At 44.7% G+C, this 27,250-nt stretch overlaps 1 protein-coding gene across 1 annotated transcript; it reads right to left on the reverse strand.

The window, feature by feature from the left end:
- Window positions 1-27,166, reverse strand: Gid4 (GID complex subunit 4 homolog). The gene is made up of 6 exons (XM_075992325.1): window positions 26,843-27,166; window positions 19,445-19,504; window positions 13,619-13,726; window positions 10,274-10,375; window positions 8,288-8,418; window positions 1-3,244 (listed from the first exon to the last, which is right to left on the reverse strand). The coding sequence occupies exons 1-6, from the start codon at window positions 27,029-27,031 to the stop codon at window positions 3,181-3,183; spliced, it is 654 nt and encodes a 217-aa protein (XP_075848440.1). The 5' UTR covers window positions 27,032-27,166; the 3' UTR covers window positions 1-3,180.
- Between the last annotated feature and the right edge of the window lie 84 nt (window positions 27,167-27,250).

A 27,250-nucleotide genomic window follows, 5' to 3' on the forward strand; every position in this document is an offset into this window, starting at 1 on the left:
CACACTGCTTAAATACCTTTATTATTTTTTTAAAAATTATTTAGACATTGATAGCTCTGCAAAATACTTCTCCCATTGCAAATCTTCTAACCCTTTCCACAGGTCTTCCATAAAGAAACAAAATATTCATACTTTGCGCCCATTCAAATCTAATTTTTAAAAAACATTTAAGATTCAAAATCAAGTATTTTTCCTTCCCAGAACTTGTTAGTAATTTTAAACCACAATGTAACATACTTAATGGCATTCTTTTTAAAAATTAGCTTATCAGTGACTATTTTATGAGGAAAAAAGATCCATTCAAGGCCTTAAAGAGAATATAAATCCCCTGCTTCTGAAAGCAGACGACACTGAGAAACAAACTGGAGTCCGACTTCACACTGCTAACAGAGCCAGCACACGACTGACTTCCTACTTAACGTTAGGAATGGTCTCCTTCCTTCTGGACTGCAGCTGAAATGCTGGACAATCTGCAAAGGGATGGGTGGCTCGAGGATGAAGCAGGGCACGGAGGGCCATGGCTGGCCACAGCAGTGGAGCCTTCTGAGCGGAGGGTGAGACCAGCCAGACTGCTAGTCCCTGCCTGGGGCTGGCTTGCTGGAGTAGACGACAGTAGGAAATCTGCAGTCTGCACTTACTTCTCAGTGTTAGATACAAGTGCCAGTCAAAGATATTGCACACAGTACCAGAGGCATGTAAACCACCAAGATAGCTTGGGAAAGAGTTACAGATGGAGACAAGTGCCCAGAGGTCCTTAAGGAACAGAAAAGGAAAAATCATTGTCCATCAGGTAGGAGTTACTAAGTGAAACACGCTTATTCCTGCCCAATGCTCAGGGGCAGACTTCTAAGCAGCAAGTCTTCAAGAGGGTTTGAAGGTTGCTAAAGGCATCCTTCCTTCATTTTCTAAGTACAACTGGAACACTTCCCTAGCTAAAAGAGAGAAAGGAGCAGGGTGTGGTGGCTCACAACTTTAACTCTAGTACTCCAAGCAGTCAGGTGGATCTCTATGAGTTCAAAGCCAGCCTGGTCTACATAGTGAGTTCCAGGGCAGCCAGAGTTACAATGAGAACCTGACTCCAAAGAGAACAAAAGAAAAAAGGGTGTGTGTGGGGGTGGGAGGCTGTCCCTATGCTACAATCTGGCCTGCCCAGTTTACAAGAGAAACTGTTCACTGATGCACTACTTGAGTTGCACACAAGCCCCAGGTTCAGGCTGACTCCACCTGCTGCTGAATGATACTTGCATGTCACACACAGGGTTGCTGTCACGGTAGAAAGGACAGGCAGAGGAGTTGAGTGCTGCAGGGACTGAGTCAGCACAGTCCTCACCTCCTTCACTCTCAGTGTTGGCCTTCAGCGCAGCTGCAGCGATGGTGTCCCTTGGGGGTAAGCCAGGTTTTTCTCAAGAGAGCAGTCACTGAATGCTCAGTTGAATTTTGAGGTCTTTTGTTTGGAGATGAAGTCTAGGTTCACCTGAGACTGACCCTAACTCCTGGGCTCAGGCTTTTGCGTAGCTGGCCTATAGATGCATTACTGTGCCCAGCTTGCTGCTTTTCAAGGGTAAGGAATGATGTGATTCAGTATTAGCAATGGATGGGAATAATTTTTCTACCTAAGTCTTGAGATTTATTTTTATGGTTTCTGATTTTACTGAATTGGGTAAGTTGTACTGTTTGTAGTCTTAGGACTACAGATATCACAAGTACCTGCTGGTTCCTTTCCCCACTTCTGCTCTTTTAAGGCTCCCTGATCAGTCAGTATTAGTAACACACAGCACAGATAGTCAACCTGCTACCCCTGGTGCCCCTCTACCCAGCCCTGGGAATGGAAGCTAGGTCCTCATATATGACAAGCTAGTGCTCTATCGGCTGCACTCCCGGCCCTGATGCTGTATTTATTTTAAAGCTTTTTCCTCTTGTGTTTGAACCTGTAAACCACCAGAATTCCCCAAAACCCTGACCATATCTGTGAACTACAACTGATGCCAACTTATAAGCTTTTTAAACATTTAGAAAAACCAAACCAAACCAAAACGCTCCCCTCCCCCACACTTTGGCACATGAGCCTCGAGTTATTTGAGCGCATTTATCTTTCCTGCCCACCCATCTCAACATTTCAGTCTTCCTTTCCGGAGAATGGAGACCCTTCTGCCTCTGGAAAAGGTTGTCATGACACACTGATGTTTTAAGTAGCAAAAGGAGAGGCACAAATGCTCAACTGGCCCCGGAAACAGTTCTTGTGTTTAGCACTGTAATTTATGCAATGCTGAGAAACTTTTGTACCAGATGACTTGTTTTAAAACTGCTGGTTGATTAAATATACATATAGACATAGATATAAAAATCACTAAGTCAACATTTGCTGTTTTCAATGTGAAAACGATAAAATGTAATTCGGAATAATTGTGCATTTGCCATAGGGTCCTTGTTAAAGGTACCATAAAAATAATAATTTTGTAATAAAAAACTCTTTTATTTTAGTATTGCCCTCAAGTTCAGAAGTTTGGAGCAAATGTACTAAGAAAGCGGTTTGGGAATCTACTCCCACCAGGGATCTGGAAGCCTTAAATTTAGTGATCCCCGACAGCAGGCCCAGGAAACCCGACAGCCGTGTGCAACTCTTGCACTGTTAGCAGTACAGGGCTCAGCAGAGCCCCCAGCCCCACAAAACATCCCAACTGGACTCAAACACTGATGAGGCCCACCAGGGTCCCCTCCTCATCTCATTGGTGGTAGATGCTGGGCTCTGCCTTTCCTTGGGCTACCAAACAAGCAACTGGGGAAGGAGTAGGGCCTGGGTGGGGACCACTGAGCACCAAGGCTGAGGTGACCCAGGAGCTGACCTTCCACTCAGCTGGAGGCAGGCCGAGGACAGATGGCATTTCTGTGATGAAGAAGTTAGCTGTGCAGGAAGGAAGTGCATTTAAGGTTGCTCAGAAACAGATGGTGAACACAATGCCGCGGAGAGGAAGGAGGGTAGGAGGTGGACAGCTCCCTCTGCCTGCCTGCAGGTCGGCCATGTGCCTTGGGTCCTGTAGGTTAGCATTCATGCTTTCTGATGAAGTCTGCTCGTGAAGAAGCAGGAACACACCTTTCCTGGTTCTGGCAGGTACATAATTCCCTTGGCAAAGCTCTTTGTTGCCAAGTTCAGTTTTATTTGGACGCTGTTCTGAACCACTGTCACCGGAACTCATAGATGGGTGCACTGTGTTCAGGAACATGGGTCAGGTTGAGGGACTGATACCTGCAATAGGGGAGAGACAGGAGAGAAGCGTTTTCTTGGGTATCCTGAACAGAGAAGGCTGGAGAACTCCAGCCAGAGCCCCTGACAATTATACTCAGACTGAGGTGCTAAACCATTTTCAGTTATGTATATAAATGTAGGATCTCACCGAGCGGTGGTAGCGCATGCCTTTAATCGCAGCACTCAGGAGGCAGAGGCAGGGGGATCTCTGTTTTAGGTCATCCTGGCCTACAAAGAGTTTCAGGACAGTTTGGGCTATTACACAGAGAAACATTGTTTCAACCCCCCCCCCCCAGGAAAAAAAAGTGTAAGGTCTCACTATGTAGCTCTAGTTGGCCCGGAACTCCCCATGTAGATCAGGCTGACTCACAGTGATTCATCTGCTTCTGCCTCATGAGTGCTGGGATTAAATACATTAAACATATCTCATTTTGTTATATTTTTGTTTTCTTTTTATTATGTGTGTGTATATAAATCATGTGTGTGCTTGGTGCCTGTAGAGAATAGAAGATGGCATAAGATCCCCTGGAACCAGAATTAAAGATGGTTATGAGCCACCATGCAGTGCTGGGAATTGAACCAAAGTCATCTGGAAGAGCAACAAGTTCTCTTAACTGTTGGGCCATCTCTCTAGGCCCCCATTTTGTTATATTTTTAAAATGAGGTCTCACTATTCAACCCAGCAATCCACCTGCCTCTGCCTCCAAGTAGTTGGGAATGCAGGTGCACACCACCATGTCTGCTGTGTTAACTCATCTTACACAGTTGAGCTGCACCTATCTAGTTTGTTCCCTCTGTTCCTTTTGTGCTGTTCCACCAGCACCATGCAAAAGAACTGTTTTTAGGTAATTTGCTCTAATGATGAAACAACTGTAACACAGCTCACAGGCGTGGTGACACAAGCCTCTCATCCCAGCGTGAGAGCGTGAAAGCAGGTAGATCTCTATGAGCTCCATCCCAGCCAGGGACACAGAGTGAGAGCCTGTCTGAGTCAGGCCTGGAGGTGCAGGTCTGTAATCCTAGCTACCATGGCAGGAGAATCACAAGCTCCTGGTCACCTCAATTCATGACCACCACAGTAAACTATGTCTACAAACACACACACACAAACAACAAATGTAGCTCAGGCCCTAGGATCACAAAACAGAAGACAAAAACTAAAGAACAAGAACCAGGACCCCAATAAGCCATAAGGAGAGATGGAGCTCACCACTTCTCTCTGACTTGTAATTCTGTATTTGTGTTTAAAGAATACCAATATGTGATGTCATCAGACATACTTCATGCATAGCAACTAATATTCTAATTCTCATAGCACCCAAAGAGACACTGGAGAGAAGAACCTCACAGCTCACCATGAGTATCTCCCCACTCCCCATTGCTTCTCACGTTCTGAACCGTGGCTATAAGGTGGGATTGCCACAGGACCTGGAGGTGTCTGTTTCTCCCATCAGTAGGAATCTCAGAGGATCAGGAAAGAGGTGGACAGTCCCCATGTAGGGACAACTCCTGGGTCCATTTTAATTAATGTCTGAAGCTTAGCTCTCCCTTACTTGCTTCACATAACAGCAAAGAACAGCGAGAGGACAGCTTATCTTTAGTATATCTTTTAAAATATGGGCTGAGAATGTAGCTTAGTAGTGGAGAGTTGGCCTAGCATGCATGGGGCCCAGGGTTACACCCAAGCACTAGAAGAAAGGATAAAAGAAAATCAAGCAAGGACTATGAGGCCAGTGAGATGGCTCTGTGGTAATGGTGCTCCCAAGTAGGCCTCAACAGCTGGGTGTGAACCCACATAGAGGTGAAAAGAGAGAACCAAGTCCACAAAGTTGTCCTCTGTCCTCCACGTGAGCACCACGATACATGTACCCACATAAACATCATATACATACACATCATATGCACACACACACAAATAAAAATTTTTTTTTTCAGAAAGGCTGACAAGGACTGGAAAGATGGTCCAGCAGCATTTGGTTTGGTTCCCAGTACCCACAAGACAGCTCACAACCAGTTCTAGGAGATCCAGTGCTCTTTTCTTGCTTCCATGGACACCAGACATGCAAGTGACGTACAGATACACATGCAGGCAAAACATTAGGCACACAAAATAAAAAATTTTAATTGAAAAAAGGAGCAAGATGGCTCACTGTATGAACCTGGTGCCAAGACTCAAATCTGAGTTTGGAAGCCATGTGACAGAAGGAGGAAAAAGCCATCACCTTATTTGTGGCATACATGCTACCGCACAATGCGTACACCTACCACTCCACACCACACAGATAAATAAATAAATGAGGTGCTGGAAAAATGGCTCAGTGGTTCCAAATATATATTGCTGTTCCAGAGGACCTAAGTTCTACTTCCAGCATCCACGTTGGGCTGCTGTCAACAGCCTCTAAGTCTGGTTCTAGGGGATCCAACCTTTTGGCCTTTTGCAGGCCATCTTCACTCATATTCAAAATGCACAAACAACAAAAATAAAACAAATCTTTAAAGAAATGACACACACCCCAAAGGACTATGTGCTAGTTCTCAGGAATATGCAGCATTACATGACAATGCTGACATGCGCTGGGGAACAAAGTGAGCAAACTGAAGTGCTCAAGTTTTGCTGGTAGAATGTCAAATAGCACCGCCTCTGTAGGAAGTTGGCAGTTCCTTAGAATGGTAAACAGAGACTTAGCATCTAATCAGCACTTTTACTTGTATGTATATGCCCAAAGTAGAAGAAAACAGGAACTCAGAAACTCACACACCTACATTCATAGCAGTACGACTTTGATCAGCCAAAGATGAAAGCAACCCAAGAGTCCCTTCACTGACAGAAGGATGGACATTTGTTTAAATGATGCACAGATAGGCAACGTAGAATTTAGTAATAAATAAAAGCTCTAGCCTAATAATAGTGGTTGTGCTGGATGGTTTTATGTCAACTTGGCACAAACTAGACTCATCTGAGAGGAAGGAACCTCAACTGAAAAAAGGTCTCTACATGATCTGGCTAAAGGCAAGCCTGTCGGGTGCTTTCCTCATTAGGGATTAATGTGGGAGGGCCTACTCCATTGTATGTAGTGCCATACCTGGACTAATGGTTCTGGGTTCTATAAAAAAGCAGGCTAAGCAAGCCAGTAAGGTATACTCTTCCATGGCCTCTATATCAGTTCCTGCCCGCAGGCTCCTGCCCAGACTGCCTCTTATGATGAACTGTGATGTGGAAGCATAAGTGAAACAAACCCTTTCCTGCCAAAACTGCTTTTGGTTACAGTCATCACAGCAACAGAAACCCCCATTAAGATGTGATGCATACTTCTAACTCGGTACCTAGGAGGTAGATTCTAGGTGTAAGCTAGCGAAACCCTGTCTCAGCCAAAGAAACCTTCCTATGCATGCACTGACAGGAGTGCCTCCTCAAAGCATGTTGCTAAGTGAGATGCCAGATACAAAGGTCAGACATTACAGGATTATGAACAGTTTTAAAAATTCACCCAAACAGAATTACTGAAAGCCACCAACAAAGAATTTGAATTGATCTAGGCTAGGGTTACTAAGAAAGGAATTGTGTTCCTTTTTTAATTTATTTTATTTTATTTTATTTTTTTGGTTTTTTGAGACAGGTTCTCTCTGTAGCTTTGCAGCCTGTTCTGGAACTAGCTCTTTAGACCAGGCTGGTCTCAAACTCACAGAGATCCTCCTGCCTCTGCCTCCGCCTCCCGAGTGCTGGGATTAAAGGTATGCGCCACCACTGCCCAGCTTCCATTTTATTTTTTAATCTTTTTTGTTTTATGAGAGAGGATTTCTCTATATAACAGTACTGGAACTCACTTTGTAGATCAGGCTGGCCTCAAACTCACAGAAAATTTGCCTGCCTCTGCTTCTCAAGTGCAAAGACGTGTGCTACTATTGCCCCATTATATTTTATTTAACTTTTTATTATTGATGTGTGTGAGCCTGTGTGAATTTATGTGTACTACATATGTGCAGGTACTTGTAAGAAAAGGGTTATTAGGTCACCTGGAACTAGAGTTACAGGCAGTTGTAAGCTGTCATGTGAGAGCTGGGATCTAAACCTGGGTCCCTGGGAAGAGCATGAAGTACTCTTGACTGCTGAGCCATCTCTCCAGCCCACAGTGTTCCACTGTCAGAGAAGAAATAATGCGCTTCCTGGTACGGCTAACCCTCACAGTACAGCAAGAGGGCATGAGAGTACCCTAAAAGATGGCAAAGGTTAGCACTTGAGGTGGCCCTTCTCATCACAGCACTGGAGGGACATAGGGCAGGGAGGTGAATTTTCATGGCCTCTCGCTCGTCAGACCAAGATCAAGTGCATAACAGGCAGTGCCAGTTGGTAACTGCGAAGGTCACACTGTCTATAAGAGATGACATTAGAAATACTGCTCAATTTGTGAGGAATAAATATAAAACAATCAGGATTATTTTAAGTGCAAGACTGCCTACAAGTATAGACTGGGTGCTGCTTAGTGTTAGAACACTTACCTAGCATGTACAAGGTCCTAGGTTCCAACATAAGATTATGTCTCTAGAGTCTGTCTGTCTGTCTGTCTCTCGAATATACACACATTTAGAAATAAGACTAGAGAGAGATGGCTTAGCGGTTAAGAGAACTTGTCGGTCTTACAGAAGATTCAGGTTTGGTTCTCAGCACCTGCAGTGGCTCACAACCATCCCTAACTCCAGTTCCTGAGGATCCGATGCCCTCTTCTGACCTCTGTAGGCACCAGGTACACATGTGGTATACATATATGTATGCAGATAATACATTAATACACATTAAATAAAAAGTTTAACTTTTTAACAATATTTAGAAATGTTATTATTTATTTTTTTTTACACAATATCCACTTTCATTTCACTGCTTCACTCAATAGGTCAGAAAGAATCTCTGTTTTGTGTGAGATCATCTTAATGGCCTCGATACAAAGAGTACACAGAATATGGAATTTGGACAGAGGGAGAGAGAGAATCTCTTTTAGATGGAGTTGAGGGCAACTTTTGCTGCATTGCCAGCCTTGGGGTCCTTACCATTCTGAACTCCGATGGTAGTAGTAGCCCTCTATGGAGGCTGCTGACTTCTGAAAGCAGATGTAATAGAAGCCAGCAAAGGAAGCACCGCTGATGTCTTTGATTGTGTGGTCCGGGACAAGGAACTGCTCCTGCACACAGATATGGGAGCAGTCAATACCTTCCCTTTCAGCACGACAGCAGAGGATAAGGACTGCTGGAATAAAGGTCTCTGCCTGGTTTTGGGTGGTGCTCATATGTTACTACAGTGTCCTACCTACCTCACTGTACCCACAGGATCAGCCACTCAGAGGAGGGATCATCCACTTGATAGAATAATCTGGAAATACATTTCAGTCTGGTTTCCAGGAACCGGACTGGGTTCTGATTGCCTCTAATAATGAGTCACATCTATTGCAGTCTGTGCTCATTCTGAGGTGAGAGTCCCTGTGACACCTCACCAAAGCTCTGCCCTGGTCAAAGTCACAAGAACAGCACCATCTGTGCCAGATACACCACAAAGACAGGCAATCTACCATCTGTGAAAGGCTCATATTCCCTGGGAGATGGGGTCTCAGGTAAACCAAAATTCAACAGGAGTGACTCTAAGAGAAATTGTTTGGAAACAACTCTAACAAACTGTTTTAATTTACTTTCCAGTGCTAGGATGAAACCCAGGACTTTGAGTACACTAGACAAATGTTCTAGCACAAACTATACTCCCAAGCCTTTTCCAGCTTTTTTTCTGCCTTACTCAACCTTCAAAGTTCATTTTAAAGTTCAATTTAGGGCTGAAGTCTAGCTCAGTGGTAGAACACTTGCCTAGTATCTGCAAAGTCTGCTGAGGGAAAAAATTAATCTAAACATTAATCCTAGTGCTTTAAAGGGTTAATTGGCGTGTTTCCAGCACTACAGCAGGCTGGGGAGGGAGGCTTAGTATGTGCTAGTGTGGGCAGAGAGATAAGCTCAGTATGTGCTGGATAGCAGAGTAGGCTGGATGGATCAACAGACACTGGGTGGCAGAAGGGGCTAGAAAGGGAAGTTCACTGTGTGCTTGCCTGTGATTGTCTGGTGAGGAAATGCTATCCTACTTTCCAACGGATGAGCCACACAAAGCACAGACAGCAAGCAACCACTTTAGATGTCTGGTGTTTATGAAATCTGTGTCCTACTCAAGTAGCTTTATTTTATATGCATTGGTGTTTTGCCTGCCTGTGTGTCTGTGTGAGGGTGTCGGATCCCCTGAAACTACAGTTGCAGACAGCTGTGAACTGCCATATGGGTGCTGAGAATTGAACTCTCCTAGGCCTCTGGAAGGGCAGCTACTTCTTTTAACTGCTGATCCATCTCTCCAGCCCCCTCAAATAGCTTTCTTTCTCCTCACAGACCAGGTAATGGGGACTTGAGGTGGTTGGGTGTTCCCAAAGTTCTTTCAAAACTTGTTTCATGCTTTGCATTCCTGTGCCTGTAGACAGCATACTGCCCTAGCAGAGGAGCATAGGACTCTCAAACAAAAGGCCAATCCACTGAAAGACTAGAGGGAGCCAAGGGCCAGGGAGGGAAGAACTTGTGTTTCATTCCTGGCTTCTCATTTCCTGAGCACTGGGTAGAGGATGTGGCTGGAGAGCAAGTCACTCTGATGGCATTTAGCTCGTGGTAGGGTAGGATGCAGAGATGACTGAGTCCGAGGAAAGTTGCCCTGACTCCCCAGAACACGGGCTGACTCATCCTGGAGTTTCACAGGATTCTTGTGTAGAACGAAAGGAAGAGGACACTGGGTCAGGGGTGCCTACTGGAACGAATATGCCCACTGCCCACTAGACAGCACAACCAGCTTACTCAGGTGTGCTCTGCAGCCACCACAGCACTGCTGTCTATAAGGGTGTAGGGACCTTGCCATGAAGACACATGTGATAAGGGAAGGCATAATCTGCAAGAGGAGTATGTGTGGGTGTTCTAGGACCTGGCATGTGGGAGTTTGGGGAGATGGCCTGGGCAGAACCTTACCTTCCACCTCATGAAGACATAATCCCCGTTTTTCAGTTCTTCATAATCAAAGTCATCTGAATTAAATGATTTTGCATACTGATAAAAAGCCAGAAACTTGCCCTAAAAACAAAACAAAAGAGTCTCAGTGACCCATTAACATGAGGAAAGGTGGGTGCCTGAGGACATGACACCTGAAAAAGACAAGTAAGAGGACAGGCACTACTAGATTGTGTGCCCAGTGAGCACAGCAAGAAGGAAAAGTCAAAGGTGGGAATGGGCACTTCTAGAACACCCTACTATCAGATGGATTAGTGAGATTTCAGCAAAGCAATAGAGTAGCGCTGGGCATGGCTACCTTAATCCCCAAACTCAGGAAGCAGGCAGATATCTGTGAATTTGAGGCCTGCCTGGTCTACATAGTGAGTTCCAGGACAGCCAGGACTACATAATAAGACTGTCTCAAAAACAAAAACAAAAAACAAAAAGAAAATACAGAAGGGCAAGGAGAGTCATGGTGAGTCCCAGCACTAAGGAGGTTGGAGAATCAAGAATTCCAGGTTATTTTCAGCTACACAGGGAGGTTAAAGCCTGTCTAGACTACATAGGATTATGCTAAAAACAAAAATAGTGCTGGACATGGTGGAGTGCACTTTTAATACCAGGACTGGGGAGGCAGTCTATAGGTTCTCTGAATTTGAGGTCAGCCTGATCTACATAGCAAGTTCCAGACCAGTCAGGGCTGAATACAGAGATCATATCTCACCCAAACAAAAGACAAACTCACAAACAAGGCCTGAGGAGATGGCTCAGTTAGTAAAGGCCAAGGATGGTGGTGTGCACCTAGAATGCTAGAGCTGCTCGCAGCTTAGTGAGACTCTGCCTGCAAACTGTGCAGAACTACAGAGGAAGACATCTGGTGTTGACTTCTGGCGGTGTGTGCATGCACACCCTCCAACACATGTAAGCAGACACTGGCTTGTTTTGTTTTTTTAGTTTTAGTGCGTACATCATAAAAAATAAGCTGAAAAACAAAGATTAGGACTGGAGAGTTTGCTCAGTGGTTAAGGACACTTGTTGCTGGTTCCCAGCACTCACACACATATAGGTAGGCAAAATACTCATACAGATAAAGTAATAAATCTAAAAACAAAACAAAAACAAAAAACAAAGAGTCAGTCTGAGCCACATCCACATCAGAGGAATGGGTATAGGAAAGCCAGTGCTTGTGTTATAACATCGGGTTTGTGCCAGCTACTCAGGTAGCAAATGAAAAGGGGCAATATATGTATATGCCGTCATCTCTTGGTACCTGCAGAGGATGGATTCCAGAATCCTGTACAGATACCAAAATCTCCAGACACTCAAGCCCTCAGATAACATGCCTTGATCTGTATGTGGCCTATATACATTATCCTTCTATACACTTTCAATTGTCTCTAGGAAGCTGGGATGCAGTGGGGATGCTTGTAGACAGTTGTACTGTACTGTGCTGAGAAAAAGTGAAAATAAAACAGCATGTGTGTGCTGAGTAGAGACACACTTTTTTCTTTTCTTAGTTTTTTGAGGCAGGGTCTCTCTGTGTAGCCCAGGCTGGCCTCCACTCACAGAGATCTCCAACTGCTTCTGCCTCCCAAGTACTGGGATTAAAGGTATGCGCCACCACCAATTGGATTTTTTTTTTCTTTTTTAAAGTATAGCCCTGTCTGGTCTGGAACTCACTACATAAACCAGGCTAGCCTCAAACTCACATTAGTCTGCCTGCTTCTGCCTCCAGAGTGTTGAAATTAAAGGCATATACCACCATGCCTGGCAATATATTTTTTTAAAGTTTTACTTTATGTGCATGGGTGTTTTACTCACATATATATAGGTATGTACACCATGTGTGTGCCAAGGAGGTCAGAAGAGGGTAGGCAGGCCCTAGAACTGGAGTTACGACAGTTTCAAGCTATCACATGAGTGCTGGGAACAAAATCTGAATCTTTTGGAAGAATAGTATGTGCCCTTAACTACTAAGCCATCTCCTCAGTTTGAGGCAAAGTATTTCTTACTAACATTTTCTTTTTCTTTTTTTGGTTTTTCGAGACAGGGTTTCTCTGTAGCTTTGGTGCCTGTCCTGGAACTAGCTCTTGGTAGACCAGGCTGGCTTTGAACTCCCAGAGATCCGCCTGCCTCTGCCTCCCGAGTGCTGGGATTAAAGGTGTGCACCATCACTGCTTGGCTTACTAACATTTTCTTGTACTATGCAGGAGAATTAATGAGTTATTGCTCACAAACAGTTTCAACCTACAGTCATTTGAATACACAAAGTGCAAACTCATGGATACAAAAGGACCCAAAAGAGGGCCCAGACAGAGTACCTGTCTTAGCGCTATTCATTGCTATTACAGATTTTTTCTTTCTAGCTTGTTTTTTCAAAGCACTATAATACAGCTTGATATGCTAAGTCATAAATGTTGTCATGAAGAGGTGAAACACATGGAAGCCTGACCGCGACGCCAGCTGTAAGTGCTGCTAACAGGTAAATCTGGGAGGCAACAGTAGGTCTGACTCTGGACTGCAGCAGGGAAGTGGTACCACAGGCAGTTTACGCACACTGTGAACTCAAGGTAAACAAAGCAAGACCGTATCTCAAAAACAAAACCAGCTGGGCATGGTGACATACACCAGTTATTGCAGCTCTTGGGAGGCTGAGCAAGAGGATCACCTAGATTTTCAAGCCAGTCTGGGTTACAGAGGAAGATACTACCTCAAAACAAACAGCCCTCTCCACAATAATTGACTAGGCCAAAGGCTAGCGTGATAGGATGAAAAGCAAATTTCTGAAGATATAAGATGGGTAAAGACCCAAACATAAACCAGGGAAAAGACCCCAGGGCAGTGGCTCTAAGCTGTTCTGACATGCTCATCATTGGGAATAGCACACGTGACTGCTAAGGACAGGGAATTTCTCAAGAGTGTCTGAATGGTATGTAGGTTAGGTCCATTAGGATGAACAGAAAGAAGCAATGCACTCTGCCCTTGCTGGGCTCATGAACAACATCCCCATTACAGGCCATCCAGAACATGAGAGGCAACTGTTACCCATTTCATGGGGTTTCACCATACAGAGGTGACTGAAAGGAACAGTAAATAGAAGATGACAGAACAGGGACACTGCCCAGGTTCTAACAGTCACACAGAGCAGTGCACAGACCTGAAGGACTGTTCTCATCACCTGGTATTTATGAGAAGGGTTGGCAGACCTGGGGCAACTGTGGCTTGGGTTCTAATTAACTCCTGCTGGGCCCCAGGGCCCCAGGTCTAGGCCTGCCACTCTCTGGATGTCTTCTGCTGCCCAGGGCAGAGCACAGCCTTACTCACCCAGTGTTTCCGATCGACATCTTCATCTGCATCCCACTTGCGAGTTAAGAAAGGGTGTTTTTTGCTTATTATTTCTCCTTCAAAGAAGGTTGTAAGGGTCGGATATTCCTACAGCAAAAGCAAATATCCAAGTAAGACATTAAATGTGGATTTCTGGTTGTTTTTGTTTGTAGTATGCGGGGATCTAAACCCAGGGGTCCCTGCACTCCCACTAAGCTACACACCCAGACCCTGAATAAGCATATACTTTGGTCCTAAGACCTCAGGCCACCCGACATGTGCTCTCTTGTCTCCTGTCTACTTCACCTTTCAGAGATAACCAATCCTACTATAACTTCTTTCTTTCTTTCTTTCTTTCTTTCTTTCTTTCTTTCTTTCTTTTCTCTCTCTCTCTTTCTTTCTTGAGACAGGGTTTCTTTGTGCAGCTCTGGCTGTCCTGGAACTCAATCTGTAGATCAGGCTGGCCTCGAACTCAGAGATCCACCTGCCTCCTGAGTGCTGGGATTAGCCACCACAGCCTGGCTCCCATTCCATTTCTTAACAGTGAGATTTAAAATACACAAATCTAACATCCTTCAAAACCTCAAACTCCTACACTAACAGTACTACGCTGGGTTTCTAATACAGATATGTATGTACACAACCTGAAGAAATAAGATGGGAGAGTTTCCTAAATGGAAATCTAATCCATGTTAAAAAACTATACTAATCCATTTTTGGGAAGGGCTATATAAGCCAGGAAGTCCAAAAGATATTTTGCTTAAAAGGGAATGATTCTATGCTGAGTTCTTAAACACTTTAGGCAGCATGTGAAGGTAACTATAATACACTCCCCCAAATACAGTAAATGACAATGAATTGGATCCATCATAGTCAGAAGTTCACAAAAAGAATCATTATTTCTTGGGGAAGGCACAGAAATCCTGAACACTTGAATGAATATATAGTGAAATTTAGGATAATTTAGAAATACATGCTGGGCGATGGTGGCACACACCTTTAATCCCAGCACTTGGGAGGCAGAGGCAGGTGGATCTTTGTGAGTTCGAGACCAGCCTGGTCTACAAGAGCTAGTTCCAGCACAGGCTCCAAAGCTACAGAGAAACCTTGTCTCGAAAAACAAAACAAAAACATCAACATCAACAACAAAAAACCATAAACACACACACACACACTCACAAACCAGAAACACACCACCAGAAGGAAGGTTATTTGAAAGAGGAGTCAGCACCTTTAATCCCAGCACTCGGGAGGCAGAGGCAGGTGGATCTCTGTGAGTTTGAGACCAGCCTGGTGTACAGAGCAAGTTCCAGGACAGCCAGGATTGTTAGACAGAGAAACCCTGTCTAGAAAAACCAAAAAGAAGAGAAAGAGGAGACAGGGAGGGAGAACAAACAGGTGCAGGTCAACTAGTATGTCAATTATGAGTAAACAGGCTGGAGAGATGGCTCAGAGGTTAAGAGCACTGGCTGCTTTTCCAAAGGTCCTGAGTTTAATTCCCAGAAACCACATGGTAGCTCACAACTCTCTACCGTGGGGGTCTGATGCCCTCTTCTGGCATGCAAGCATACATGCAGACACAACACTGATACATTAAAAAGAAAAAAAAAAAGAGTAGCCTGGTGGTAGTTGTGCACACCTTTAATCCCAGCACTCTGGAGGCAGAGGCAGATGGATCTCTGAGTTAGAGGCCAGCCTGGTCTACAAAGAAAGTTCCAGAACAGGCTCCAAAATCACACACTGAAACATGTCTTGAACATCCACCGCCCCCCCCCCTTAAAAAAAAGAGTGAACCGACACTTTTGCTCTTATATTAGTCTTAGGAATTTGGCTAGTGTGGTCTGCATTTCTGCTTCCAACCTCAGCCTGACCTTCCAAATCCAACTAGGGGTCAGAACAAGGCTTTACCACCATCTCCCCTTCAAAGCTGGGCTCCCAGATACCCTCCATACTGTTGGGATTTTGGGGAACAGTCCCTCTCCCTGCTGATGGCTATCTCAGAAATGCAAAGATAGCACAATTTATATCTATTCTTTACAAATTTGATGCTTCAGTTCAAACAGTGCCTAAACAGTAAAGCTATACTGTGTTAGTGAATGTGTGTAGCAAATAACCTCAAATTTAACTTTTAACACTTCACAATGCATACACAAAAAGTCAACAATTAACTAAACAAACCACTTAGGTAGTTTAATCCAAAAAAATATATAGTTGACATTTTATTATTTTATTTTATTTTTTTGGTTTTTTGAGACAGGGTTTCTCTGTGGTTTTGAAGCCTGTCCTGGAACTAGCTCTTGTAGACCAGGCTGGTCTCGAACTCACAGAGATCCGCCTGCCTCTGCCTCCCGAGTGCTGGGATTAAAGGCGTGCGCCACCATCGCCCGGCTTATTATTTTATTTTTGAAACAGCGTCTTTCTGTGTAGCCTGGCTGTCCTAGAACTTGCAATGGAGATCAGGCTGGCCTGGAACTCAAGAGATTCGCCTCCCTCTGCCTCCCAGATACACTTGATACTTTAACAATTAATTATGAGAAAGCATAAGAACAATAAATACAGAAACAAAACTCTATCAGCTTGTTACAGTTCTCTGCACCAGTCTAATTATGGTTACAACATACTAGGATCATAATTTGATAAGGTATCAGTTGCACAACTCTGTGACTATACCAAAAACTCATCATGAATTACACGCTTTTTCCAGGTGTGCTGCTGCACACCTGTTACCCTAACGCTCAGGAGTCTAAGGCAGAAGGATTATGAGTTAGAGGCTAGTCTGAGCTATAATAATGAGATCTAAATACAATAGGGCTATGGTGTAATGTCTGCTTCAAATACCAGAGAAATCTGCATTTTAAAAGGATGAAATGTGAGCCAGGTGTAGTGGTAGCGCAGTGGCAAGCGCCTTTAATCCCAGCACACAGGAGGCAGAGGCAGGTGGATCTTTATGAGTTCAAGGCCAATCTGATCTACTTAAGTGAGTTCCAGGACAGCCAGACCTGCATAGTGAGACCTGTCAAAATAAAATAAAGAGATGAAATACATGGTGTGTTAAGTCTGTTTATAAAGCTATAATGTGGTACTAGAGAATACAAAGCATCCCGTGGCCTACTGAGGCCTTAAGCACCATATGCTACCTTTTACTAAATGCCCCACACAAGAATGGCACACCTCCATGCTGTACCTGGACAGACTACTTTGGAAGGACACGGGCCCAGTAAGGCCTCTCTGCCTACAGATCTGAGATGTGCCAGGAAAGATGAATCCCTGTGAGCTGGCCCAAGTGCAAGGTCATGCTGGCACCCTCCCTCAGGGAAGAGCTTCCCTTACTAGGGAAACTTGCTCTGGGAAGAACTCTTAGCTGTCAGTGCTTTTGTGTACCGTTCCCAGATTTATGAGCTACTTCAATTTCTTAGTAGTTTCCTACAACCCAACTGATTGGCTTTTAGGGTCTTTGTTAAAATATCCTACAATATTACATATTTTGTTAGTTTTTTATGTTAAAGAGATATGCTCTGCACTCCGTGAACCAAGGCACTGGCTACCTTATTAACTGAGCACATCCTGTTTCAGAACATATTTTCTCCTAGGACAAGTCAAGAGTTTTTTTGGGGGGGGAGGGCGGGGAGCTTTACTTTGCTATCACTTCTGTCCTCTGATTGGATATGTTTCTAGAGATGGGGAAGATACCTTCTGTTTGAATAATAAACTTCCCTGGGAAGCCTCATCCCAGCTTCTAGCACAGACAAACAGAACACGAGGCTCTGTGGGACAGACACCACAGCAGCACTCCATTCACATCTGGGCCGCAATGCTATCTACAACTTACTTTAACATGTCCCCACTTGGATGAGTTATCTGACAGAGCAGAGCAGTAGCTTTTTACTCTCCTTTAAGCCAAAGCTGAAATGAAGAGACTTGAGAAATTAAAGGTCACAAAGTCAGAAAAGGGCTGAGTGAAGTTTGCAGGCTCTGTTCAGTCCTGTCCCATCCTGCTGGTCAATCAGAACTATATGAAGCAATAAAAGCCATAAGCAATGCAGTTATGCCTACACTTCTGGCAGGGAACTAACTCAGTGGCCAGTTAGGCATCCTTCTTCTTCCCATTTAGCCACGAATGGAAAAGATCTATCTTCTAAATCTCAGGAGTCTAGAAGACAGAAAGAATGCTCTACTTTTACTCACCAAGCTGAAAACTAGATTCTTGTTTTTACTGTTCCAATGAACCACCAGATCCATCCATCCATCCATCCATCCATCCATCCATCCATCCATCCATCCATTTTTCTGAAATAGGGTTTCTCCATGTAACCCTGGCTGTCCTAGAACTCATTCTGTAGACTAGACTGGTCTCAGAGAGAGATCTGTCTGTCTCTCCCTCCCAGTGTTGGGATTAAAGGTACGCACCACCACAACTGGTTGAACCATAGGACTTAAATAACTTCAAAAACTTTACTTTTGTATAATTAATTGATGACAACCTCAAAGACTGTTAAAGTTATGATCAGGGTGGATGCTGTATTATTTATTATTTTTCTTTATGCACATGCATGCGCACATATGCCACACATGTACAATTGTCTATGGGGTCCAGAAAAGGGTGTTGAGAGTCCCTGGAGCTGGAGATAGCAGTGTGAGAGCTATGTGATGTGGGTCCTGGGAGGCATGCCTCGTTATCTGCAAGAGCAGTAAATACTCTTAACTGCTGAACTATCTCTCTGGCTCTCTTTCCTTATTTTTCCAAGACTTCTGTGTTTGTGAGTGTGTATACACATTTATATAGGTCTGTGTGTTTATAGGCTAAAAGAGAGTATCAGCCATCCTCTTCTACCACTTTCTACATAGTCCTTTGAGGCAAAATCTCTTCCTGAACCTGGAGTTGATGTTTTCTTGGCTAGGCTGGAAACGAGCAAGCTCCAGTGATGATTGGGTCTCTGCCCAAGTTAGAGATGGGTTTATAAAAGTACACTGAAGTACTGGGGAGATGACTCAGTGGTTAAGTAACTCAGACTGCTCTTCCAGAGGTCCTAAGTTCAATTCCCTCCACCCACAGGATGGCTCACAATCATCTATAATTGTGTCTATAACTGTAGTTCTATGGGACTTGATACCTGTACATGGTGTGCAGATGTACATGTAGACAAAACACCCATATATGTAAAATAAATACACCTTTAAAAAAGTGCCCTGGATACAGCTTATTATATGGGTGTTGTGATCTGAAATCTGGTCAGCAAGCACTTATGGCTGCTGAGCCATCTCTCCAGTCCATAAAGTCTTCTTAAAAAGGATTAAGACTGCTAGGCATGGCAGCGCATAGCTGTAATCTTAGCACTCCAGGGGCTGAGACAGTGTAACTCAAGTTTGAGGCCAACCTGGGCTATTCTGTCTCAAAAAAAAAATCATAAAAAATGACTAATCAAGCTAGATAGTGGTGCACACTTTTAATCCCAGCACTAGGGAGGCAGAGGCAGGTGGATCTCTGTGAGTTCAAGGCCAGTCTGGTCTACTACAAAGCAAATTCCAGGACAAGCACCAAAGCAATAGAAAAATGCTGTCTTGGAAAACAAACAAAAGACTAATCAATCATGCTATGATCAGTAAAGGGTGTGGGTGCAGCTCAGCTGAGTGTACGCTAAGACTCTTCATTTCATTCGAGTTCCATACCCAGGACCAAAGTGGAAAACTTTGCAAATGAACAGACAAAATTACAGTATTATGGTCCTCACGGTCAAAGCATTTCAATGTAGGACTGCTGTTCTGAACTACATAAGCTACGAAGCAAGCCACTACTTTCCCGCTCTAGATCTGGCAATAAGCACTTACCTCTGTAAGGCCTTTAATCTTCAGGTACCCACAAAGATAAGAGTTACCTGTGTCCACGTGCTGTAAAAAAAGGATACAGTGTTATAAATGAACTGACAGGTTATAAATGAAAGCACCCTGGGGTGCTTCAGAAATCCTTCAAGGCCAGAGCAGGGAGGCCTAGTGGTCAGCTTGTGCCTGGCACAATCCAAGCCTCAGGTGCCTTTGGTACCTTCAATTCTGACTGATAATAAAAATTATCTCAGGGGCTAGAGAAATGGCTCAGTTGTTAAGAGCACTTGCTGTTCTTCCAGAGGATCCAAGCTGAGTTGCCAGCATCCACATCAGGTTGCGCATGACCATCAGTACCTCCAGTTCTAGGGCAGCCATCACCTTTTAGCCTCCATTGGCACCTGCATTCATGTGTACATACCCACAAGCAGAATACATAAGCAATATTAAAAATAAATCTTAAAAATATTATCCCAGGTTTCTCTCACTTACTTTGGCCAAATATTTCAAAAGTGATGTGCTTTCGGGAGCAGCCAGCCCGCTTGCTCACTTCCTGTACACGTCTCACTCACCTGCATTCTTTGTGCACTGGAAGATACAAGGGCCCTCTCCACCTGCATACCCAGTCATCTCTAACCCTAAATGTCTACTTCTCTGCTAGTCAGTCACTGGCTTGGGAGATCTATTCCTGCTGTTATTGACCCTAAGCATCATCTTGAATTATTTCCTTATAAAATGAGTAAGCAGTACATTTGGGAATACCATCTTAGAAAGAGTTAGAAGGAACAAATTTTAATTATGAACCAAAATGCCACCCAACATATTGTGAATGCCAGCTTGGCCTATTTCATAAACAGAATAGTTTGTTTTTTCAATATAGGGCTTCTCTGTATAACAGCTCTAGCTGTCCTGGAACTCACTCTGTAGATCAGGCTGGCCTCAAACTCAGAGATCCACCTACCTCCGCTTCCAGAGTGCTGGGATTGAAGGCGTGCACCACCACTGCCCAGCTTGACTGACTGAGTGACTTTCTTTCTTCTTTTTAAGACAGGGTATCATCATATAGTCCTGGGTAGCTACCCTCAAATTCACAGAAATTCACCTGCCTCTGCCTCCCAAGTGCTGGAATTAAAGGTGTGTGCCACTATACCTGACTTGGACTTGTATTTCTTTTTATGTGTGTGTTTTGCCCACATGTATGTCTCTATACCATATGCATGCCTGATGTCTGTGGAGGCCAGAAAAAGCTGTTGGATCCCCTGGAACTGGAGCTACAGACAGTTATGAGCTGCCATGTAGGTGTTGGGACTCAAACCTGGTTGTCTGGAGGAGCAGCAGTGCTTTTAACTGCTGAGCCATCTCTGTAGTCCCTGGACTTGTGTTTCTTAATACAGTCAGGAGACCAAGACAAGGGAAAGGGGCACAGGAGATTTTAAGGCTTAGCAGCCATAGGCCATTGGTTGCCCAGACTCCACCAGATGTCTACTCAACAACTTCTTTTTTTAAAAATCATGCTAGCAGGGATGGCACCTACCTTGTTCATAGGACCTGGCCATTATTAGTGGATCTAAAGCATGAAGGGACCCCATCACCTGTGAGCCATTGGTGTAGGGGTGAGTGACTCAGTTCTGGCTAATAAGAACAGGAATCTTCTGAGTGCTTAGGAAGGAGTATTAGCATTCGAATGGTCATGTGAGGAACAAGTGTCTCTTCCTCTCCCTCATGCTGGGAACAATGGCAAGCAGCGTTTGGTCTAAGGACAGCTACCAAGAGATCAGAAAGAGAAATAGACCAGGAAATGTTAAGGATGGCAGCCCAGAAGAGCCGGAACCATCCCAGCAGAGGCCCTGGAGTCAAGTAGTAACATCAGACAGTAGGTGAGACGGGGTCTCACAAAGCTCAGGCTGGCCTCAAACTCTGTGCAGTAGAGAAAGACATTAGTTTCTGATCCTCCTGAATGCTGGATTACATGTGTGCACCATCATGCTTGCTTGGTGTGGTACTTGTCGTGAAACTGGGCTTTCTGCATAGCAGGCAAGCATTTTATCAGCTGAGATGCATCCCCAGCACTGTGCATACTATTTAGAAATGTGATCTAGATGTTTGTTGCTGGAAGCATATCAACTTGTAAATCTCACCCCAATCACACAATTGTTCCAAATGGGCAGAGTTTCAGAGTTCATGACTTAAAGTGACTCTAATTATGATAAACTCTGAAATTGCCTATTAACTTCTGAATTAAAGCAAAACAAAGTACAGAGGTACTGGGGGGTACATGGAGAACTTTATGTTAAGTAAGGTCTCACTTTAAAAAAACTGTAAGTTTTGAGGCAGTTATTTTAAGAAAAGATTTATTTTTTCATTATATCTATGTGTCTAATGTGCGTATGTGCACACGAGAAAGGCCAGAGGTGTCACAGCCTCCTGCAGTTGTAGCTACAAGAAGTTGTGAGCAGCATGACAGGAATATTGGGAATTGAACTCGGGTCCTCTACAAGAGCAGGACGAGCTCTTAACTACTGAGCCATCTTTTTCCAGCCCGACCTATCAGCTTTGGGGATTTACTTCCATCTCTAACACAAATCAAATATTAAGGCAGTCCTTAAGAACTGTAATGAACCTAGTCAGCCAGACGATGTCAGCACCAAAGCAATGAGGTACCAATGAAGCCGAATGGGCTGTCATATCTTGGTTCTGGCATCAAAAGTAATCCATGAGAAACTGCCAAAGTATTTCAGCATCTTCACTTGCTGGTCTTAGCGCTGGAATTAGATAGCACACCTGGTTCACACTCACATGGTTCAGCAAAAGAGAAAAGAAAAAAAGAAAAAGATTTTATTAATGAAACGAATACTCTGAGCCTGAGGCCTTAAATCTTACTTTTGTGGTTCTTATAGAACTCAACAGTTTGTGGTTTTCAGTGCTAAACACTATCAAATGGAAGAAATACTTGCTAGTAAGATTAAAAATTGAAGCGTAAATTGCTTCACATCCGCATGTTCAACAATCAGAATTTCTATTTGGCCTCTACTCAACTACATCTTTCCCATTCTGCCCAAACTGATTTTAATGATGATGGGTGAACTAAAATTACCTGACTGGCACATATTCCCACCAACCTAGGGACCAGCATTTCAATGTAAAAAATAACAAGGCAAATGTTTAGCAAAGAGGCCTCTCAGTACAACTATGTCTAACAGCTGCTCTTTTTAAGTACTCCTTTCAGAGACCTGGGCTTCACACTACTGGTGACTTAAGGGATGGCTTAGAGGGAATAGTTACAGTAAGAGCTGGGGGAAAGATCATGTTAGAACCCTGCATATATTTTCAGGGTCTGCTATACTAGAGTTTATTTTATTTCAAAATAAAAGATGTTCTAGGGCAGCAGTTTTCAACCTGTAGGGCACAACCCCACAGTGGTCACATACCAGATATCCTACATATTAGACATTTATGATTCATAACAGTAGTAAAATTACAAAGTAGCAACAAAAACAATTTTGTGGTTGGGGGTCACAACATAAGAACTGTATTAAAGGGTAACAGCATTAGGAAGGTTGAGAACCACTGCTCCAGGGGTTGTCGATACAGCTTAGTTGGCTATGCAAGTATGAGAATCTGAAGTTGGATTCCTACTATATATTAAGAGCCAGGTGAGGTGGGGCACAGCTGTAAGCCCAGCGCTGGGGAGGCCAAGACAAGCCAATCCCTGGAATTCCCTGGCAGTTAGTTTAGCCAATCAGTGAGAGTTCCTGTCTCAAAAAATAAGGTGGAAAGCAATAGAGGAAGGCACCTGATATAGACCTCTGATGTTCAGGTACATAAGCACACAGCATTCATGCACTCACAGACGCATGTGTACATATCTCACTGTGCTGAAAGGACAGTGAAAGATATCCATCAAGGTGCCCATGCAGATAGAGCACTCATACATAAAATAAATAAATAAATCTAAAAAAAAAAAGAAAGATATCCATCTTCTGGAACATTTATAGTAAGACTGTGAGATACCATTCCACATCCACCGGGACAACTATCATCAAAGGAATTTGTAAAGATATGAAATTGGAACCTACACATGCTGCCAGTGGAAATGTAAAACCATGTAACCACTTTTAAAGCCACTGGTTGTCTGCTAAAATATTAACCCTAGAGATACTATAAAAACCCAGCAATTCTACCTCTAGGTATCTATATCTACTCAAGGAAAATGAAAACACATGTGCACATAAAAACTTCTACACAGCTGGCTTGGTGTGTACATACTTATATAGTCTCAGTACTTGGGACAGCTAAAATGGGAAGGTCACTTGAAGTTAGGGGTTCAAAGCTAACCTAGGCAATATAGAGATCCACACCTCAAAAACAAACAAGAAACCTGTATATGAATGCTCACAAGAGCATTAGTTATATTAGCCCCAAAGTAGAAAGAATCTAAAAGTCTATCAACTAACCAATGACTAAACAAAAGACAGGCAATGTTTTACAATAGGCAGCAACGGAAAGTACTTTAGTACTGACATGTGCTGAGATACAGATGAGCCGTGAATACGTTGTTAAAGACGCCAGTCATGAAAGGAAAAAACTGTGGGACTCTATTTATACATGTTCATAATAGGTAAAAGGTGAATCAAGGTTTTTGTTTGACTGTTTCTGAGAAAGGGTCTCATTCTGGAGATGAGGCTAATAGCATCCTCTGGCCTCAGATTCTGAGTTTAAGAATTATAGGCGAATACTACCAAACTTGGTCTCAGAGGTAAATCTGATGAAGAAAGAAAAAGATCAGCCCAGGATTGTCGTGTGTTTGTGTGTGTATGTGTGTGTGTGCGCACACACACGTTTTGTGATGGCTAGGGAGTATGAAGTTTCTTTTGGGGGCAATAAAATATGTTCTAAAATCAGGTGATAGGGCTGGAGGGATGGCTCAGAGGTTAAGAGCACTCACTGGCTGCTCTTCCAGAGGTCCTGAGTTCAGTTCCCAGCAACCACATGGTGGCTCACAACCATCTGTAATGAGTACTGGTGCCATCTTCTGGCCTGAGGGTATGCATGCAGGCAGAACACTGTATACATAATGAATAAATCTTTAAAAAAAAGCAGGTGATAGTTGCACAACTGCAAATATCCTAGAAGCCATTAAGTATACACCTTGAATAGGTAAACAGTATGGTATGTGGATTATACCTCAAGAGAAGTACTTAAAAAGAACAAGCAGGTATACTTTTCATTGATCTGACTTCAGAGTCCATGCCTTTAACTACCACATTATTCTGCTTCCTAAAAATATTTTAAACTAAACTAAACAAACAAGAAAAGCAGGAAAGAGGTTGAATTATGAAAACAACTGTTCTCAGAAGGCTGAGACTAAGAAACTAGCCTTGGCAGGGAGATTAGGTAATATAACAATCCCATGCCTCCACTTGATTATCATGACAAACAAGCTGTGGGGAGCATTCCCTGGCAGGACCACCAGCTGCCCCACCAATAGCCATTTGACCTAAGGATTTGGGCTACCTGACGCCTATCAACCATGTCCCAAACTCAATCACTATTTCTATTGGTTCACAGGGCCCTGGCAACTACACAGTAGGGAACACCACACACATAACAGGAACACATTCCTCTGACACATAGTTGCTCTGTCCCAGCTGTTACCTATTATATTAGAAACCAGCAAGTGGGCATAAATTCAGGACCATTCCAAACATGAGTCATGAAGGGATCTCAGTTCCAGAATTTTATGATTAGTTGAATGAATTAAAAACAAAAAAGTCTGACTTTTCCATACTATATTATCACATTTTAAAGAGGAAAAAATTATTATCACAGTAGGTAATGAGGATTGAAATAGCTCAGCCAGTTTTCCAATTACAATAAATATACTTCATGGCAGAACTCTATGGGACAAATTGCATTTAATAAGAGGACACTTTTCCCAGTCAAAAACGTGAGAGAATTATTCCCACAAGGGGTAGGAAGGAAATGGCTTATGGGTGTGCTACAGTCAGGAGACACTCTCATCATGCCTTTGGAGTGGGAAGTCTACTTGCTCAAAAGAAACCAAGATGGGAAATTAGATTAAAGGGTGCACATCTCTCTGGGACCCTGAGGCAGCATGCACCTCTGAACCTCTACAAGGGCTTTCAAGGAACACAATTTGGGGAACAGCCTAGGAGGTGGCATTAAGAAAATGCGCACAAGATGGGAGGGGGAATGGGTCTTCAGGCAGGCAGTTTAATACCCAGAAAGAACACAATTGTGGGGAGAGGAGATAAAAGAAAATATCCATCCCCACCAGACTCCTTTGGCTGGGAAAAAGCTTCAAGGGAGAGGGAAGAAGGATTTGGACAGGGAAGGAAAGGCCCAGAGTAGATGAAGCTGAAGTTTCAAAGTTGTTCAGGGACTGGCAGTCGACAGCCAGTACTCAGATATCCAGGTCAAATAGGGGGAGGCAAGTGGACACAAAACAAAACTGGGTTAGATTTCCCAGTACTTGGGCATCTGAGGCAGGGAGGAAACTCTGGAGCTGTGTAGATAAAAATCAGCCACACTGAAGCCAGCAACAGCAACCAGCTAGACCAAGGTGCGAGGTCTGGGGAGAGGCCAGGGGGACTGCCAGGGAAGGGAAGTGGCCACAGAGCAGGGTAGTGTGAGAGTCTGGGGCAGGAAGCCTAACATGGGGGCGGTTGACTGATTAGGCTATGAACTGATTGAGGCAGGGTTTTGGTCCTGGAAGGCCTCAGGAGGCACAGTCCTAACACTAAGTGGTGCAGCTGGAGATAGCTGGGTGTGAGTACCTGGTCTTTGGGGAGCCAAGGGCCCCGAGGAATGCAGTGGGGTGTCTCTGCCAATGAAGGGAGGTTGTCCACCCCGCCCCCGCCTCCCCGAGGGCGGTGGGCTGGTTGAATTCTCCAAAGGAACAAGGTCCCTGGCTCTAAGGATGGAGTGAGTGGTGGTCGGGGGACAACCTTCATTCTGGGAGAATCTGACACTGGTCGCCACTGGGAGGGTACTGAGTTTGGGGAAGGATCCGACAGGGACTGGTGGGAGGGCCGGCTCGGTGTAGGGAAGACAGGACTTGAGAAGAACCGACGCAGGTTAAAGGACAGCTAGTCATAGGGGTGCTTCCGGATCCCAAGCGGGCGGGTCAAAGGCTCCCAAGTGTGGGACAGTCTTCGGGGTCTGTCGGAAGGTGGTCGCTACAGGCTCTGGGTCTAGGGGTGGGTTAGGGCTAGGGTTCGAGAGTGTGACATCAGCTGGGTAGGTCCCGGTGGGAGGCGCCGGGTGCAGGAGGCCCCGGCAGTGAGGGCCTGGTTCGCGGCTGAGGGCTCGAGGAGCCCAGGGCAGGCCCGGCCCGTGAGCGCCGCGAGGAGGCCCTCGGGCCCGGCCTGGCCCCCCGGCGCTCACCTGCAGCACCACCTCTACGTCGTACGAGTTCCCCTTGCTCTTCTGGTGGCCGCGGAACTTGGAGCCGCTGTAGAGCAGGCTGGTGGCCACGCCGGGCTGCTGGGTGTTGATGGGCGGCGGCGGGATGAGTGAGGCCGCGGATGTGGCTGAGGCACCCGCCGGCGGGGGACACTCTGTGCGGACCGGCATCGCGGGGTCCCCCGGAGCCAGGGCTGGGGGAGGGGGAAGGAACCGCCGCTGCCGCGCGGGAGTCGAGGCTACGGGGAGGGCGGACCCGGGCGCGCACGCGCGGGGGAGGGGTTCGGGGAACCACCCGCCCGCTGCCGGCCGACCGAGGGCTCGTGTCGCCACCCGGACCCGGGACCTGCTAGGAGAGCCTCCCTGTCCTGAGCTGCGCCCCCTTCCCAC

This window comes from Microtus pennsylvanicus, chromosome 11, assembly GCF_037038515.1.
Source record: "Microtus pennsylvanicus isolate mMicPen1 chromosome 11, mMicPen1.hap1, whole genome shotgun sequence".
In the NCBI taxonomy this organism is placed as follows: Eukaryota; Metazoa; Chordata; class Mammalia; order Rodentia; family Cricetidae; genus Microtus; species Microtus pennsylvanicus.